Genomic DNA, 17,156 nt, shown 5'->3' with positions numbered 1-17,156 from the left:
AGAGCCTCCTGCACACCACAAAATGGCTGATCAGGAGGGAGGGGGAGGCGCTGATTGGCGGGACTGCTGGTGGGCAGGAGGTGCTGGGAGCTGGTGGGGGCTGATGGGGGGGCTGCTGATGTATTACTGGGGCTCTTTGGCCATGTACATCGGTAAATTCTGGCTCCTTCTCAGGCTCAGGTTGGCCACCCCTGGCGCACTGTGTTGGATTTCTTTTAAAGGATGCTCTTTATCTGGCTGAGTCTGAAAATAAGTTCTTGATCTAAATTGCCTCTCCCTTGAGGCAGACTGGTTTTAAACAGGAAATAGCCAGAGCCTCCTTTTTGTTTCTTTCTGGTATTTCAGCAACTGTGGACTTTGGCCATACGTCTGTGTGCTCCAAAGCTGGTGCTCGCGCACTGAAATAGCGTGCCACGACTTCCATCTCGCTGGCTCTCGCTTTAAGTCTTTAGTGATGATCAATTTTTATAGCATCTTGGGTGCTAAAATATTAGGCCGTTTATTAGCTTCCTGGTGCTTGGTAAAGCTATGTCATTACTCCCAAATCTTGTAGTGGCTGTCTCAACACCCTCCCCCCTCCTCCCCCCCCCCCCCCAAAAAAAACAAAACAAAACAACCCAAACCCTTGACTGCTAATCAATATGAAAACATTCTGCTATAAAATAACTTGCACTTGAAATATTGGAGAAATGTGAAGTTTGTTCTAAACTCCTCTGTTAAGGTTGCACGTGTCGTACTCTAGAGGCCAGTACACCCATTCTGGGCCTAATTGAAGGTGAATAAAACATCCTGGGGCTGAGGCAATGAAAGTCGAGGCTAACTGATCTGTTGAAGGGGCCAGCTGCAAACTGTTGGTTCCTATATGGTGCTCCGATTTAAAACTGTCCTCTAGTGCAGGGCCACAGTGCACAGACTAATCCATTTTTAAAATGGATTAAAGAGCACTTTAGCTTCCTGTTATCTTTAAAGAATCTTCATTTCTTCCTTTTGCCTATCATCTGGCTGCCCCTGGTAAAGAGGACTTGTTCTTTGAATCAATGAATCCTTGTTAAAGCTTTTTTTTTAACTCTCCTACAGGGCTTCAGGGCACAGAGTTTCCTTGATGAAGGTAGGTCAGACTGATACGAGTGGGTATTGAGACTCCCACAGTCCAGTGTGTGGGGTGTACTCGCTCAGATGGTATCCCAGAACACTGCTTGTTATCTCGCTTCCCAGGTAGTGTATGTCACCAACAAAGATTTGGTAGGGCCAAATCTTGCTTGGTTTTTGTTTTTTACACAAGCAAGCCAACTGCACACATCTGAGTGATGGCTAGGAGTAGGGCAAGTAGAATCTAATGGGTACCAATCCTTTCTTTCCATGGATTGGGGCTGCACCACTGTAGGATGGTTCTTCAAGCCCGTACACTAGCTCTGAGTTTTGAACAATAAATACATTGGCTGCCCTAGTCTGTCATTTGGAGTGTAACATTGCTTGATTTTTTGAACAGGTGATGAGTGGTGCAGGCTTCCATATATTGGCTCTTGACTACAGAGGTAAACTTAACAAAAAACACCAAACAAAGCTGTCTCTCCATTTATTAAAAATTTTTTTCTTCATGTTTTAACCCCCTAATCTGCTGCTTCCCAGGGTATGGGGACTCTAGCGGCTATCCAAGTGAGACTGGATTTACTACAGACGTCATGTACCTCTATGACTGGGTAAAAGCCCGGAGTGGAAATAGCAGAGTGCTCTTCTGGGGACACTCCTTGGGTAGTGGGTAAGTGTGGTACCAGAGACTGGCCAAAGGATGTGGAGTCTAGGGATTGTAGTGAAGCATCCCTTGTGTTGCTGGACAAATGTGTAGTTGCTGTATAACCTAAAATACCAGGGTGGGTTTTAATTGCAAACATATAATGCCCATGTAATCCTATCTCTCCTCTGATCTCTGCTACTGCTAAAACTTCCTTTTTAATAAAGGAAAATCCTGTTCAATCCCCTATTTCTCCTATTAGGCCTTGTTTATAGTAGGAAAATGTCACATTTCAGTGACTTCTAACAGAGGAGTAATGTCCTGGCCCAGAGGACTGGAAGAATGCTAAAGTTGTGCCAACATTTTAAGGAGTAAACCGGATGATCTGGGTAACAATAGGCCTGTCAGCTTGACATCAGTCCTGGGCAAAACGTGTGGAATGGCTCATATGGGATTCTGTTGTTAATGAATTAAAAGAAGGTAAAATAATTAATGCCAGTCAACATGGGTTTAGGGCAAATAGATTTCTGCAAACTATTTCTCGTAACTGTAGTTGTCAAAGGTAATGATGCTGGGATACTTAGACTTTTGTGAGGCATTTGATTTGGTACCATATGACATCATCTTTAAGAAACTAGAAAGGTACAAAATCAACATGGCACATACAAAATGGATTAAACTGGCTAGCTGGTACATGTCAATGTAATTGCAAATGGGGAATTATTTTTGAGCGGGTATTTTTTTTAAGTGGGATTCTGCAGAGATTGGTTCCTGGCCCTACTTATTTCTATCAATGACCTGGAAGAAAATAAAATGACAAAGCTTGCTAGTGTCCCAAAGACTGGGGGAGTGGTAAATACTGAAGAGTATAGGTCACCGATACAGAGCGATCGGGATCACCTGGTAAACTGGGCAGCCATAAGCAAACATGTTACAGTACAACCAAACATGAAGTCCTACCATCTAGGAACAAAGAATGTAGGCCATAGTTATAGGCGGGGAGACTCTATCCTGGAAAGCAGAGACTCAGAAAGGCTGTGGGGAGAAGGGTCATGGTGGATATGCAAGTTGAACATGAGCTCCCAGTACAATGCAGTGGCCAAAAATGCTAATGTATAAACAGGGGAATCTCGAATAGGAGCAGAGGTTATTTTACTTCTGTATCTCGCACTGCTGTGACCGCTGCTGGAATATAGTGTCCAGCTCTGGTGTCAACAATTAAAGAAGGATGTTGAGAAAAACTGGAGAGTGTTCAGAGAAGAGCCACAAGAATGATTAAAGGATTGGGGAAAACCTGCCTGATAGCTATAGTCTCAAGGAGCTCAATTTATTTAACTTAACAAAGAAAAGGTCTTGATTAGTCTAAAAGTAGCTACATGGGGAACAGAAATCTGATCACAGAGGTTCTCCAGTCGATCAGAGAAAGAGAAATTTAGACTAGAAATAAGGAGCAAATCCTTAACAACAAGGGTAATTAACCATTGGAACAATTTACCAAGGGTTGTGATGGATTCTCCATCCCTGGAAATACTTAAGTCAAGATTGGATCTTTCTGAAAGAAATCCCATTTCAACCACAGCTGTTGGACTTGAAGCAGGAATTGGACTCCATTGGGCTGTGTTATACGGGGGATCAAGTGAGATGAACCCAATGGTCTGTTCTGGCCTTAATCGATGCATCTCCTTTAAAATGCACTGCCCTCATAATCACTGACTCATCGCTCCTTTCTTACAGAGTAGCAACAAATGTTGCAAGGAAACTGCTTGAAGAAAAAGGTAATTCTGAAATGTTTATAACCCGGGGCTGGCCCATCAGCTGGGTGGAGCTGAGAGGAGCAAGAGTCAGTCACAGCTCGCTGTGGCCACGGCCAAATTTAGCGCAACCTAAGGGCTTGTCTACACCACATCAGCTAGGTTCAGCTCCAAAGGGCTGTCAGCTGGGGACTGCTGAAGTGCACTATGCTTCCGGCATTTTTGGGGTGTTGCGGGATGCAGGGTGGGTGGCCTAGGGAGCTGGCTCTGCACCTGTTGGGAACTCCCCTCCATAGGAGGGGAGTTGGACAGTGCCAAGGAAGCAGAGAGCAGCTGCCAAGTGCCATGCAGGGCAGACCTAGAAATTGCAGTAACTTGAAGTTGCTGTCCAGCCTCTTTAATTTTCCAAATATCCAGCTGATTGAGCCTGATCCAGAGCTCATTGCAGTCACTGGAAAGACTCCACAACCTTTGGATCAGTCATTAGGCACAGTCTCGGAATAGTGGCAGAACAAGGGACTGTTTCTAATCTCCTAATTTTGCACTGTGTGTGTGAGGGGGAGAGTAATACAGATGCTCAGCACATGAGAACACCTGGCTTTCATATACTGGACTTGCTAATTCATGCATGGTTTTCGGGTGGGGTGGGGAGGAACGCAGGTGAGAGGCATGGAGGCAGCAAGAAGGATGTCAAATGGTCCAAAGCCTAACTGATCATTTCGTACCTCCTTACGCTTTCCAAGGCATCCAGGTGGACTTGATCATTCTGGAATCCTCATTCACCAACATTCGGGAGGCAGCAGCTCATATCCCCATTACCAGAGTAAGGCCATAAACTCTCTGTATCCTAGCATAGCTGCACGTGGAAAGCAAGTGCACGTTGCCAGTGAGATTCTTCTAAGTAGCCTGGCTACGTCTCCCTTGCAGGACTGGGGAGGGAGCATTATTTAGATGTCTGACACCTGGTGTAGCTCCTGGCTATCAACCAGCGTTCAGCAGTGGGAAACGCAATGGCAGTCTTATCTGGGAAGGTCCTTGGTAACAGGCTATCTCTGGGATGAAATCCATCTCTGGACACCATGAACTCATGTGGGCACTAAACCTGCTGTCCTATTGGAGATGATACCATATTCCACAGCCTCCAAACACCATATCTCTTGGCCTGCAAATCAACAAGGGACAAAAGATTAAGAGTTAGACCCTCCCCCTGCTCTGGCCCCACACTGTAAAATGCCTGGAGTGGTGTAAAGGGGCTGGGGAGGCATTCAGATGATGCAGTGACCATGGAAGAAAGCCCATAAGGCTGCCTTGCAAGCCCTGGCCTTGGGTGCATGCTGGGGGTGGGGGCGTGTTGGTGGGTGGAGCATGTCAGGGGTAGGACTACAATCCACAGTGCTGCAGAGATTCTCGGCAGTGCTGGGGCCCATAGGGCAACCTGGGGAGGCTGCTGTAACGGAGATGGGCTCCCAGAGCTGTCCAAGTTATCTGGTGTCCTCTCCAGTTACCAGAGCAGCCTGGGATTAGAGTGCAGAGGTGGGTCAGTCTTTAAGGAACTCCTCCCCTTCCTGGGCTGCAAGCTCACTCCAGAATGCAAGCCAGCCTCACTCTTGGTACACACGACACGGTAACCCCACTTCCAGGCCTTTGGCGCCGCTCAGGGAGGCGGACACTAATTTGTGTCTTTCTGGTCCTGAACAGTTGTCTTATAAACGTTCTCCATGCAGAGTAGGTAAGGGAGGGGGAGTTAATCAAAGCTGGTGATAATGCATGTGAAGGGGGGGACCTTTGACTGGTCAGGCCGCTTTACACATTCTGTTGATGGAAATTCTGCCTTTCCTTAGCATGAAGGATTGTTGCATCTCGGTGGAACAGGCACAAGTTGACCTGGGTTCTGGTCCCACTGCCATGCTGTGTAACTACAGGCAAATCACTTAATCTGTGCCTGTCCGTAACATGGCAATAACACATTCCTAACTTTGGGAAGTGCTCTGAGATGTGTCAAACCCCTGCATGCTGCCCTAGAACTTCAGCTCTGCACAGGATTTATACTAATCCTGGATGATTTCTTAGCCTTAATTGTTCTGTGTGTACAGGACCTGGCACAACTGGGTCCCGCTAGAATCTCATTTACTATTAATGAATTAGTGTGGTGATTTGGGAGGGGTAAATGTTAATGTCATTTGGTCAAGAGATCTACAGCACCAGGATACACCATGCCTGGTCTCCTGTTTTAGGCGTAACTTGGAACGGAGATGTTCTGTTCCCAGAGAGTGGGCTTTAAAACCAGCGACCTTCTCAGTTGTGGTGGGGAGGGGGAAGCCCTTGTTGACAGAGCTGTCAGCAGTGCTGAAGAAACAGCACATGTCAAATGCTGGTCAGTGCTACATAGCGATGGCAGGGTAAATACTTGGGTGAGTTTGTTCATGTTCAGTTTTACTCTAATGAAAAAGCTGTATGTATGTGAAGTATGGACCCATTCCTTGGGTGGGAGTATGCAGGGGGACAAACTGAATGCCCTGCAAAACTAGGGACAGTTAAGAGGTACAACAGGGTCCCTAATGTTAGAACATAAGAACGGCCATACGGGTCAGACCAAAGGTCCATCTAGCCCAGTATTGCATTGAATTCTCCCTCTTTCTTTGATAGATCTACCGTAAATTCCCAGGATTTGAGTACTTAATCCTTGACTCAATGGCGTTGGGTGACATATTTTTCCGTAATGATGAGAAGTGAGTAATGTTTCTGGACCTACTGTTCTGCTTGAAGCATGAATACTTGTCATCTTGCTGGACTGGCTAGCTGCTATGAACAAAGTCCTGTTTCTGGTTACATTACAACCCATTTTCTGTACAGTGGAGGAATCACTGAGACTGGCGGCACTGAGAGGCTCAGCCTCTTGGAAGCTAGATTTTCATACAACACTCTTTTCCCATCAAAATTAGCCCGTGTCAGTAACTAGCTTTCTGAGAGACTTCTGCCCCCTAAAACGTGTGCTTTTGTCACCTACAAAATGACTGCAGATGTCACTGTTTAGACAAGTTCAGTCCTATTGTCCCTCATCTGAGTTCCCCCCCCACCGCGCCCGCCCGCCCAAACAGCAGGGCGGCAGATAGCGCGGGGTGGGTGTAAGACAGGTAGGCCTTCTGTTGCTTTGCTGTATTGCTCAGCTGTACGCAGAAGAGGCTCTGTTCTTTCACGCTCCGACAATGGCTGCAGTAGGAAGTGAGACCAGGAGGGCAGTTCTCTTCCACCCTCTCTAGCTATTTACCATTTCCCTGCTGTTCCTCCCTTGCTGTCTTTCTCCTTAAGTCTTTGGTTTGGGACCGCTGGCAATAGCAGGACATACCCTCTTTTACAAAACATTCTGTGGCCTTGGTGTAACTCACCTTTGCCACCTTCTGCCCGCAACTCATTCTGGGATCTGACTCTCTGCAGTCATGCCCCACCTGATGCTAGAGTCTTCTCTGCAGCCAGGAGCCACCTTCCTTTATGTCTCTCCCTCTGACTTAAATGTATCTCCTCTCCCTTGCCTTCTTTCTGCTGCGGCTTAACTCATGAGTATTGCATAGAGGGACCCTAACTGGTTTAGGGATATAGTGCACATGAAAGATGCTGCATAAAATAAGGCACCGGGGCTTTTGTTCTGCAGTTGCATGCCCCTGAGGGTCATCCCCTTGCCCTGGAATCTCCATTCCCACTACAAAAATTGTCCAGTCCTCCCGCATGTGAAGGAAATCTTGAAAATTATAAATAGGGAGACAACACTGTCTTGGTTGACACTAAGGCCTTGTCTACATCCACACTTAGTTTGTGGCAAGTGGGGGTGTAAAATGCACACACCATTCCCTGGTGCGCTTTGAAGCAGGCGTAGCTGCTGGGTAGTAGGCAGCCTGAAGCCTTAGCTTAGAGCATCGTCCCTGTTCACCTGTGTGTGCATTCTGAAACCTGACGTACTTCAAATGGATGGTCCCACTAGTAGTGATGGCCAGTTAAAGCTCTTACCCTACAACTGAAAACTGATTTCCCCTGAGCCAGAAACAGCTGTGTGTCATCTGGGCACCTGCCCTGAACTTACGTTACACTTGGAATAGAAATCTTGAAAGCAGAAGCTTTTGTGAGAAACTCCCATCTATGGGAGTTGGGCAGGATTCACAAATGAGACAAACGGAGCCACAGGTGTGTCGAAAGCCTTGCGCGTTCAGAGATTCTCCACTCAAGTGTTTGGGTGAGTAGGGAAGCTACAAGCATGACATCTGTCCCAGTCAAGCAGAATAAACCAATTTAGGCCAGGCATATTTTCAGCCTTGCTTCCATAGTCAAGTGTTTGGTGGAGACAGAGGACTGATCTACTGAGAAATATTTCACACTAGGACTAGTGACTATATATTAAGGCTTTCTTCCTCCCATGGAGTCCCTGTCATAAGTACGCTACAAAGCGTGAACTGGCCATCTCGAGACTGGCACACCCTACATATCATAGGGGGAGCTCAGCTATCCAGCCCCTGGACCTCCACTATCTTGAGAAGAGGAAGGAACTCACTCCTCCACCAAACTGCTGCAGAGCTGTCACTTTGACTTTTGCTGCAAGCAGCATCACCAGTGATTTGAGTGTAAAGTTCATTATTCCAAGTGATTACAAAGAGGGGATAGTATTTAGGACTTCTAGTCTTCAGCATTTGTCAAATGTGTGTAGGGGGGGAGGGTATTTCTGGTATCTGCAGTGTCCTGAAATTCAGATGTTTCTACACTCTCTTTGTACACATAATGTTCTGCTCCTGTCTGCCTTTAAGATTTAAGAGGAGAGAGCACTGAGTTTTTAAAGGTACAAACTGTAGCTAAACAGCAGAGCACTTTGGGCTGGGAGAGACCCCTCGAACCAATATTACTAACAAAACTTTGATCCTAACACTGGCCCTTGTTAGTAAGCACTAGGTTAAATAACCAGACGCTGTGTGTTTCTTTAACAGGCTCTATTTTTTCCCCTTAGTGTTAAAGTGCTGTCCAGTCCCCTTTTGATTTTGCATTCGGAAGATGACCCTGTCTTGCCCATGCACCTGGGTAGAAAGGTAACTTTTCTCATGATTAAAGCCAACTCTACCTCTCTATGCGGTTAGGTTACTGGGGGAAAGGTGAGGCCAAAGGAAGTCTGAGACTGTTCTCTTTTACAAACGGGCCCTGTTACCAGCAGTGGCATCACGTATAATTGTAGATTCCTTTGTATACCGCTCACTGAGAAGAATCTATATTGACTTCGTATGTGCTGTGTTTAACACCATGCATAAAAATTCCATGCAACACAGAGAGGTTTTTATGTGGGGGGTGGGAAGGGGGGGGGAGTGCAGCCCTTTCAGCACAACAGAGCAGTATCTCCCATGGGTGTAAGTAGTGTTCCCATAGATTTTTTTCCCACCCATGTGCAGAACGAATTTTGTTATAGTAAGACACATCGCCTTCATATTGGTGCACATAACAAAACTCATGTGGTGGGGCCAAGGGGTTTAGAGTGTGGGAGGGGGCTCAGGGCTGGGAGGGCTCTGTCTGGAGGTGTGGGGCTGGGGATGAGGGGTTCAGGGGTTGTGGGCTGGGGATGAGGGGCTCAGTGTTGGGTGCAGGGGTGAGGGCTCCAGCTGGGGATGCAGGCTCTGGGGTGGGGCTAGGGATGAGGGGATGCTCAGGGGCTACAGTGGGGAAGAGACTACTTCCCCTCCCAGCTCTCTCTCCCTGCAGCAGCACCTGGGCTGGGGAGGCACCTCTGGGGCTGCAGGAGGGGTGCCCCTCCCTGAGCCCCCATGGCTGGGGGAGGGGCACCCCTCCTGCAGCAGGTCCCTGGGCAGGTTCCCTGAGCGCCTGCATGGTGCTAAGTAGGCTGCAGCGTGACCACGCAGCTTGCAGGGAACTTGAGTAAGTGCCCTGTGTGTATGATACTGCTAACAGCCCCCACTACTAGGCTATATCCACCACTTCCCCTTCAACATCCCTTAATTCCCCTCATGACGAGTACCCTGGAGGCGGGTCTTGCTGCTTCCCTGTACTACTGAAGGTTCCCATGATCCAGCTGACTCCAGCCTAGAAACAACTGCCATGGCCTGAACAGTTGTGCGTAGACCTGGACCCTTAGGCAGGCAGACTAGTTCAGAGAGATCCTGCCTCAGAGTGAGCAGGTCAGCTCTAGGATCGAGTCATAAGGCAGGGCTGGAGCACCGTTAATCAGACTCCGTGTAAAGAAGGGCATCCAGGCTGCCGCAGCAGTGAGTAACTGTCTGGGCCTTTCTCTTGTCTCTACTGGGAGTTCTGAAAGACCTTTCATTCATTTCATGGCTCTAGAGGAACCTTTTTATCTGCTTGGTTTGTCTTTAACCTTGATATTCACCCCAATAGAATGTTAGGGTGCTAGTCTTCATGGAGGTGGGTACATTTTTTCTTGAAGTACCTTGCAGAAAGGAACCGGATTGTTGCACGATGGTTGGGAAAATGGAAAGGAATGCTAGTAGGGCTAGCAACGGCAGTGAACGCAAGTGATTAACTGCAAACAAATTAACTAGATTACTTGCAGTTTTAATTGTACTGTTAACTTTAAATTTATATATTGGATGTGGTTCTACACTTTCAAATACATGGATTTCAGTTACACCACACTAGGACACGTACAGGTCTCACTTCATATTTTTAATTGCAAATATTTGTACTGTGCAAAATAGTATTTTTCAATTCACCTCACACAAGTGCTATAATGCAATTTTTATTGTGAAAGTGCAATTTATGCACGGCTTTCTTTTTTTACACAACTGCACTCAAAACAATGCAAAACTTTAGAGCCTCCAAGTCCACTCAGTCCTGCTTCAGCCAATTGCTAAGACAGACAAGTTTGTTTACGTTTATGGGAGACGCTGCTAACTTCTTATTTACAATATCACCTGAAAGCAAGAAGCATCATTCACATGGCATTGTAGTAGCTGGGGTTGCAAGATACTTGTGCCTCTTCATGCTGCAGCCACCGTTCCGGAGGATGTACGTCTCTGCTGAGTTTAAATTGGTATTCTATTTAACAGTGCAGTTAATAGCAACTACATTTAATCTTGATTAATTGCCATTCTTAATTGTTTGACAGCCTTAGTCTAAAGCAATCAAGTTCATGAACTTAAACCTGATGTGACAGGAGTGTTCAAAAAGCCAGCATGCCAAGTGTTCTGTGAGCTGAGTAATCACTGCTGCAGTACAAGGAAGTGTATGAATTGATTGGTTCAATGGGAAGGAATTATGGCGTGCCTATCAAAGAAATCACCCTGATATTCCAGCTCAATGACCATATCCAAACCTTTGTAGGTCAAGTAAAACTAACAAGGCTTCTGCCTGCTAAAGAATTCTTGTTGGGGCCGTCAATGCTGTTTTCCCCTTAATATGAGCTACTTTTGGGGAGAAGTGAGTGTACCTCTTATGTGCATGAAACTGGATCAGCAGGGGACTAGGTGGTGGTTAAGGAAGAGAAGCAGGTCTAGTGGATAAAGCACTGGATTTATTCAAGTGACCTAGCCTCAATACCCAAGACCACCACCGCCTGACCTTGGGCAAGTGAGCTGCCTGATCCCATCCTTCTGCCCATTGGAGAGATGTGGTTAACAGCACTACCCTAGGTTACAGGTGCGTTAATGAAGCCATTAAGTGCTCATACTGTGGTGAAGAAGGCCATGTAAACTACCTACAGAGAGAAGCCATTAGAATTCACTTAACTGTACTCAAAGTCTAAATGACATGTAGAAGATTCTCTCTCTCTCTCTCTCTCTCTCTTCTCCTCCCCCCCACCATCCTAGCTTGCTGAGATTGCTCTCCATTCCTATGAGAACAAAGACAAGGTCAAGTTTGTTGCCTTTCCAGAGAAGCTGGGCTTAGCCCATGAAAACATCTGTTCAGATCCAGAACTGCCAGACATTGTGAAGTAAGTAATGCCAGCAGGTGACTCAGCTGTCAAATTAGCTTGTTTATAAAGTAGCTTGTTCTGTGGGGTGGGTAAGGGCAAGTGTCCCTCTCAGCTGAAAAGCCTGCCCAGGTCTGTACTCAACTAGTTAGCATCTGCTGTCTAGCTGTGGACGTAGAAGGGGGTTTGCAGCCTTGGACCACAACTGGCACCCTTAACAGGTGAGCAAAGCAGTGACATGGCCAGGGCTTTGACCTTAGCCCTAGAGCTGGATAGGCTAGTTCACAGGGCTGTGCGATTAACTTCCTATTCAGCCACAGAGCTAGTCTCCAAGCACTAATTCAACTGATGGAGACTTGGATGTCTGCATGAGTGACTATTGGGAAGCAAGCGTCTGTAGCACCTGCTAGCAGCTCTGCCTGCCATGGTAACTCAAACTCTTCCCAGCCTTAGCAGCATCAATTCTTGTTGCTGAGGGGGAAGCATGGGGCAATTCAGGAGGAGACTGGTGGTCTGTTCCAGGCTCTGGGAGGTGCGCTGCTGCTTGCAAGATACTTTTACCCCTTTGCTTCTGTTTTTTTTAAACAAGTGGGGATAATGCTGCTGCCTCTCCCCAGTCAAATCTATTGTAAAAGATGCTCTGAAAATTTACCTTTGGTCAAGGGCTTATGCTAGTCAAGGGGCCTGTTGCTTTTCGTCGCCCTCGGTGTAGATCCTGGTCACTCTGCTGGGAAGAGTCCTCTGGTTTCCCTGGGAAAGCACAGCAATCATGTTCTTCCCTGTGACATACCACAACTGCGCTACTGGACAGCTAAACTAGTCTATTATATATCCCTTATCCTTCTCATTGCTGTGTTAACATGAGCTGCTCTTTGCATCTGTCCATATTTCACTTACTACTTATAGGGCAATTCTGTACAATGTAGAAGTTGTACAGCAATGAAGTTGTGTGCACACAATCCCAGTAGGCTGTAGAGCTGAGGGCTACCACTAGAGGCTGCTGGACCTGGCAGAGTCCATCTTGCAAATACAGTAACTCCTCACTTAACGTTGTGCAGGTTAATGTTGTTTTGTAGCTGATTATTTAGGGAATGTGCTCATTTAAAGTTACACAATGCTCCCTTAGGATGTTTGGCATCTGCCTGCTTTGTCCACTGGATTAGATAGGGTGACCAGTGGGAGGGGTGTAACAGGAACCTATATAGGACACCCCAAAATTGGGACAGCTGGTCACCCTAGGATTAGAACGGGGGGGTGGGCTCCCCCAACTTCCCTGTAAGCCAAGGTATGTGGCTCAGCAGCTGCCCAGTAGCAGTTCTGCTGTGCTGCTCCTGCCCTGCCCTCTCCTGGGAGCTTCCTGCAGAGGAGAGGGGGGCTGATATCAAGATGTCCCGCCTGCTCTATACCCTCTCTCCACAAAGCAGAGGAGGGGACAGGGCAGCTTGCTAGAAGCTGTTGCTTCCTGTCTGAGCTGCTTAAAGGGGCAATGCCTGCCTGCCTCATATGCATGCACCCTTACAGCTAAAGGTGCTGACTTTCCAAAGTGCTGCACATGTGCTCCAGCTGGATAGTGGGGGCTCAACATCATGTTCCATTTTTGCAGGGAAGTGTTTGCAGATACTGCCCTGTATCTATTGTTTCCTCTCTGCTGCCTTGTAGAGTGTGAGGCTACATTAAGTGTATTAACCCTTGAGGGCTCAGCCAAGTGCTAGTTCATCATTTAGCAGCAAGACATTCCCTAGGAAATATCCCACCCTCTGACTCCTCCACCTCAACCAAGCTTCACAATCATTCAAAACTTAGTGTAGATGTGTCTTGTCTGGTGAGTTTGTCTGGAACCTAACCGCCCCCTGATTTACATTAATTCTTATGGGGAAATTGGATTTGCTTTATTTCACATATGTTCCTGAAAAATGCATCTTAACTATGTTAAGTGAGTCACCACACACACACTCCCTTCTACAGTATATTCTGGGCATCTGTAGTTCTCTGCCTGCCCTGAAGGAAGGAGGGGGTGTGTGCAGGAAACTCCTAATCAGCTTGGGACCCAGCATCAGGCTGTTTCTCCCTCTGCTGGGGGGGAGGGCAGGCAGAGAACTGGGTTGTCAAAGGTGGTTTTTTTTAATCTCTACTCCTGTATTGTTAAAATACCAGTCAGCAAGTATATTTGAAAAATTTCCAAAATTGAAATGCATGATTATATAGTCTTATGTTGACAATGTGCAGAATGCCCCTAGGAGTATTTTAGAGTGCAGTATCTGTGTTCACATGGGTACATGTTGAAGTAAGTATTGGTGTTTAACATTCAGTTTTAAAGCTTCAGCTGGAAGACCTAGTCTGAAAATGCAATGAATCTTTCTCCCCCGTATCCTGCATCTGAGATCTCTGGGGACTGTATGTACCAGTGTGGGAATCCCTAGTATAGTGAGTACCTAGCTCTTGCACCACTCTGTCAGGAGCCCTCAGCCTTTCACAGGTTAGTATTCCAGAGGCACTGGCTGCTGCTTCCTTTGGAGGGTCAATTCAATAATTAGTTACTGGAGTACTCAGCCCAGCATCTGTAATGATCACAGTCCTTAAGGGGCCTCCAGAACAAGTCCTGTATTAGTATACCACAGGGTCAAGTTTATCTAGTCTAACTTACCTTTCAGGGGAAGATACATATTAAACATTTAGCCATTAGAATAGGATAGTTTAACGTTACTTGTTTTGTTGCAGAGACTTCGTGAAGAACATCAAGTGATACCAGCTACTGCAATGTATGTTAATCACCATGGGCGCACTTAACAGCTGCAGCCACATCATGGCAGAGACTTTCAACAAAACTACAATAGAAAGTTGATTTGATTTTAATCAGCAAATGGACTAAATACATTTGTGTAGACAGACCTGCTACTGGCAAAATAGCTTCCCCCTGCCCTAAGCTGTACCCAGGTAGGGCAAAGTTTACTTTACACTAAACTTTGTTTTCTTCTTAAGAGCTTAAAACTAAGGGCTGCACTAAATGTAAGCAGTTTTTGAAGTGATAAATAAGCCCCTCTATGGCTATTTTTACAGACATCACATCTGTGAAACTCCAAATTGTGTAGTCAAGTTACTAGTCAGCACAGAATTGGACTTTATCTTAACACCTTAGTAGGAACAGGGTGCTTAATATCTGGAGTATGACTATGGGGTAGTGATGAGGCCAGTGTTCGTAGAGGGCTGTCCAGTGGAGGGCTGGAAAGGCTCTGAGTGTTAAGGTGGGGAGGTAATTATCTTGCTCTCAATACTCCTGCTGAGGTTGCCTCAGTGCTAAGTCCAGTTCTTTAGGAAATTAGAACCCATGGGAGAACAGAAAGTGATCAAAGGTAACAGTTAAGGGCAGTGTTCTGTGCCCCCTGCAATTACAACACTTAGTTTACAGCAAGGGAGGTTTTGGTCAGTTTTTCCTTCTGCTGAAACAAAGCCTATTACTATCACCCTTGCTCCTGAGGAAACCTATTACTACTTGTGTGTGTCTAGTTAGACTAGTTGGGCCTATTTTCCTTCCTTCCTTCCCCCTACTTCCCTTGTGACATTTTATGTAACATCTGACTTGAGGACAGGTACAATAAAATCGCCTGGCTGAGTCTACACAAGCAATCCCAGGTTCTGACTTTAGGCTTAAGTAAACCACAGTGAGTGCAGTGGATATTTCAATTGGCACTTTTATTCCAGCACCAAAAGCAAGCAGTTGTATTTGAACATTCCTAACACCTTGACTCAGAGAAACCTGAAAGACAATAAAAAGATATCCACTAAACCATTATGGGAATGTATGTATGTAACAATGCTTACACCACATCTTTACTACAGGCAGCTTGCACAGCAGAGTCTTCTCAGAACTACATCTTCAGCTTTTCAGTTGTACAACTGGAATTCTTATCAACCACATCCCTTGGTTCATTAGGCGGAGGAATCTTTGTGTCAGAAGGCTCCACATTCCAGATATCCCGGGCGTATTCCTTAATGGTCCTGTCACTGGAGAACTTCCCAGAGGCAGCTATGTTTCTAATAACCAGTTTGGTCCACTCCTTAGCGTTCTGTGGATAGACCAGATCACATCACGTAAATGCTGACAGTCCTTGCAGGAATTGTATCTGTTCTACCACGTGCCTGAAAGGACTGGTAAACTCCTATCTAGGACTATGGTTAGACACCAGCCTTGAAGGGAACAGCAGCATTACTATAGTACCCAACAGGGACAGTGTCTAAAGTTTGAGTGAGGGCAATTTTAGAAAAACTTGTGCTGTGCTAACCAAACCTCTCCAAGTTGCTGGCCTACATGATCCTGTTCCAGTGAAGACATGCCTGAAGGTCACTTTCATATTTAAGTATTTGGACACAAAGCTTTGCACACTGCTCAGGATCAGCTGCTCTGCTTGAGTGCATAGTGAACAATGCCAGCTTTCTGAAGAGCCAATTGGCTCAAATACATTTTTGCTAATGGAGATCCTAGTGAGCAATTTGAAGAGCAGGGCCCCCAAGCAGGCTATAGCCTCCAGCAGATTGCAAGTTTCTTGCTCCCTCAGCCACCCAGCTGATGGAGACAGGTAGAAGTCGGTCACTATCCTCAGTTAAGCTCTAAAATAATCAGTGCTCAATCTGCCATTATATTCAGTAACTGGTAAGTCTCTACAGGTAGATGCAGTGGGCTAGATCTACCTCACCCAAACCAGTAGATACAGTGGGTTATAGCAGGGGATTTACCAGATTAACCCAGTATGCCCTGGAACAAGTTAAGAGCAGCTTTCAAGATGTTCTAACTTGCAGTAGGGATCCAATCCCATTCCAGCCCACCCTGGATTGTTCTTGTCCCATTCTTACCATATACAGCTGGCTGACTTTGTCTTGGCATTTGACATATGCCTCATAATCTGCTAATACTTTAAACCTATTAGAGCAAAGAAAAAAGTGCAAGTCACTCACCCTGCTCCTACAGACATTTTATATACCTGGGTGACAGCTAATATTAAATAAACTAAAATGCTCAGTGGTCTGCCCTGTTTAGAGTTGAGAATTGACACAAATGGGGAAATACTTCACGAAACATGTATTCCTGACTTGTTTGAAAGTCTTCAACCTGTTTGCCTAGAACTCACCCCCATCCTGGCCTGTATCGAGTTCTCAATGGAAAGAGGGATAGTACAGACCAGCTGAGACAATGGTACACCAGACATTCAAGAAAGACCAGATGTCATGGGAGCTAACATTATGTATTCCCATAGTGCCTACAATTTCAAAGCAGCTGCCCACATAATAGGTACAACATCCTCTGTCACAGAGCTTTTAGTCCAAGCACTGCAAGACACAAAACACCCTCCTCCTGGCCTGAAATAGGGAAAGAGCAGCAAGTGACATCCTGGTTACTGTTCATATTCTCTGAGAAATACAGGCTGTACCATTCAAAAAGGCTATTAAGAAGCCTCACGGCACAGGAACATCATCTGCGTACGCTTGTGACAAAGGCATGTGCCCAAATGTACCAGTTTTATGTTCCCAAGAGGAATATTAAAAAAAACTGCTAAAAATCAATTCTACATCAGTTCTAAAATGTTAGAATTGTAGAGAGAGCCTTTCACCCCCAAAGGATCCTAAATTGCTTTTTCATCAGTATAGCACTCTGAAATACAGTCACCTCAGGGGGAGAGCGTGACAGTGAGGAAGATAAGTGGCAGCCAGTACATTGCAAATCTGTGCTCCAAAGAGTTTTGGCTAAATATACTGCAGCAAACTGATA

At 46.0% G+C, this 17,156-nt stretch overlaps 2 protein-coding genes across 3 annotated transcripts in view; one reads left to right on the top strand and one right to left on the bottom strand.

Annotated features, from left to right (window-relative positions):
- The window catches only part of ABHD12B (abhydrolase domain containing 12B), a 35,515-nt gene extending 20,333 nt beyond the window's left edge, over nt 1–15,182 (top strand). Inside the window, exons 5-13 of the mRNA XM_073350180.1 lie at nt 1,078–1,108; nt 1,490–1,535; nt 1,630–1,759; nt 3,467–3,507; nt 4,227–4,306; nt 6,130–6,212; nt 8,471–8,549; nt 11,292–11,416; nt 14,114–15,182. Of these exons, the coding sequence (XP_073206281.1) occupies nt 1,078–1,108; nt 1,490–1,535; nt 1,630–1,759; nt 3,467–3,507; nt 4,227–4,306; nt 6,130–6,212; nt 8,471–8,549; nt 11,292–11,416; nt 14,114–14,138 (640 nt within the window). The 3' untranslated portion in view covers nt 14,139–15,182. The remainder of the gene's footprint in view (nt 1–1,077; nt 1,109–1,489; nt 1,536–1,629; nt 1,760–3,466; nt 3,508–4,226; nt 4,307–6,129; nt 6,213–8,470; nt 8,550–11,291; nt 11,417–14,113) is intronic.
- The window catches only part of PYGL (glycogen phosphorylase L), a 40,132-nt gene continuing 33,185 nt past the window's right edge, over nt 10,210–17,156 (bottom strand). For both annotated transcript variants that reach the window (XM_073350178.1, XM_073350179.1), the window contains exons 20-21: nt 16,244–16,310; nt 10,210–15,459 (exon numbers count right to left, since the gene is read on the bottom strand). In XM_073350178.1, coding sequence (XP_073206279.1) covers nt 15,262–15,459; nt 16,244–16,310 — 265 coding nt within the window. In that variant the 3' untranslated portion in view covers nt 10,210–15,261. The remainder of the gene's footprint in view (nt 15,460–16,243; nt 16,311–17,156) is intronic.

This window comes from Lepidochelys kempii, chromosome 6 (assembly GCF_965140265.1).
Source record: "Lepidochelys kempii isolate rLepKem1 chromosome 6, rLepKem1.hap2, whole genome shotgun sequence".
Taxonomy (NCBI): Eukaryota; Metazoa; Chordata; order Testudines; family Cheloniidae; genus Lepidochelys; species Lepidochelys kempii.
The sequence above is the reverse complement of the archived record's forward strand: the minus strand, read 5'-3'. Positions and strand labels throughout refer to the sequence as shown.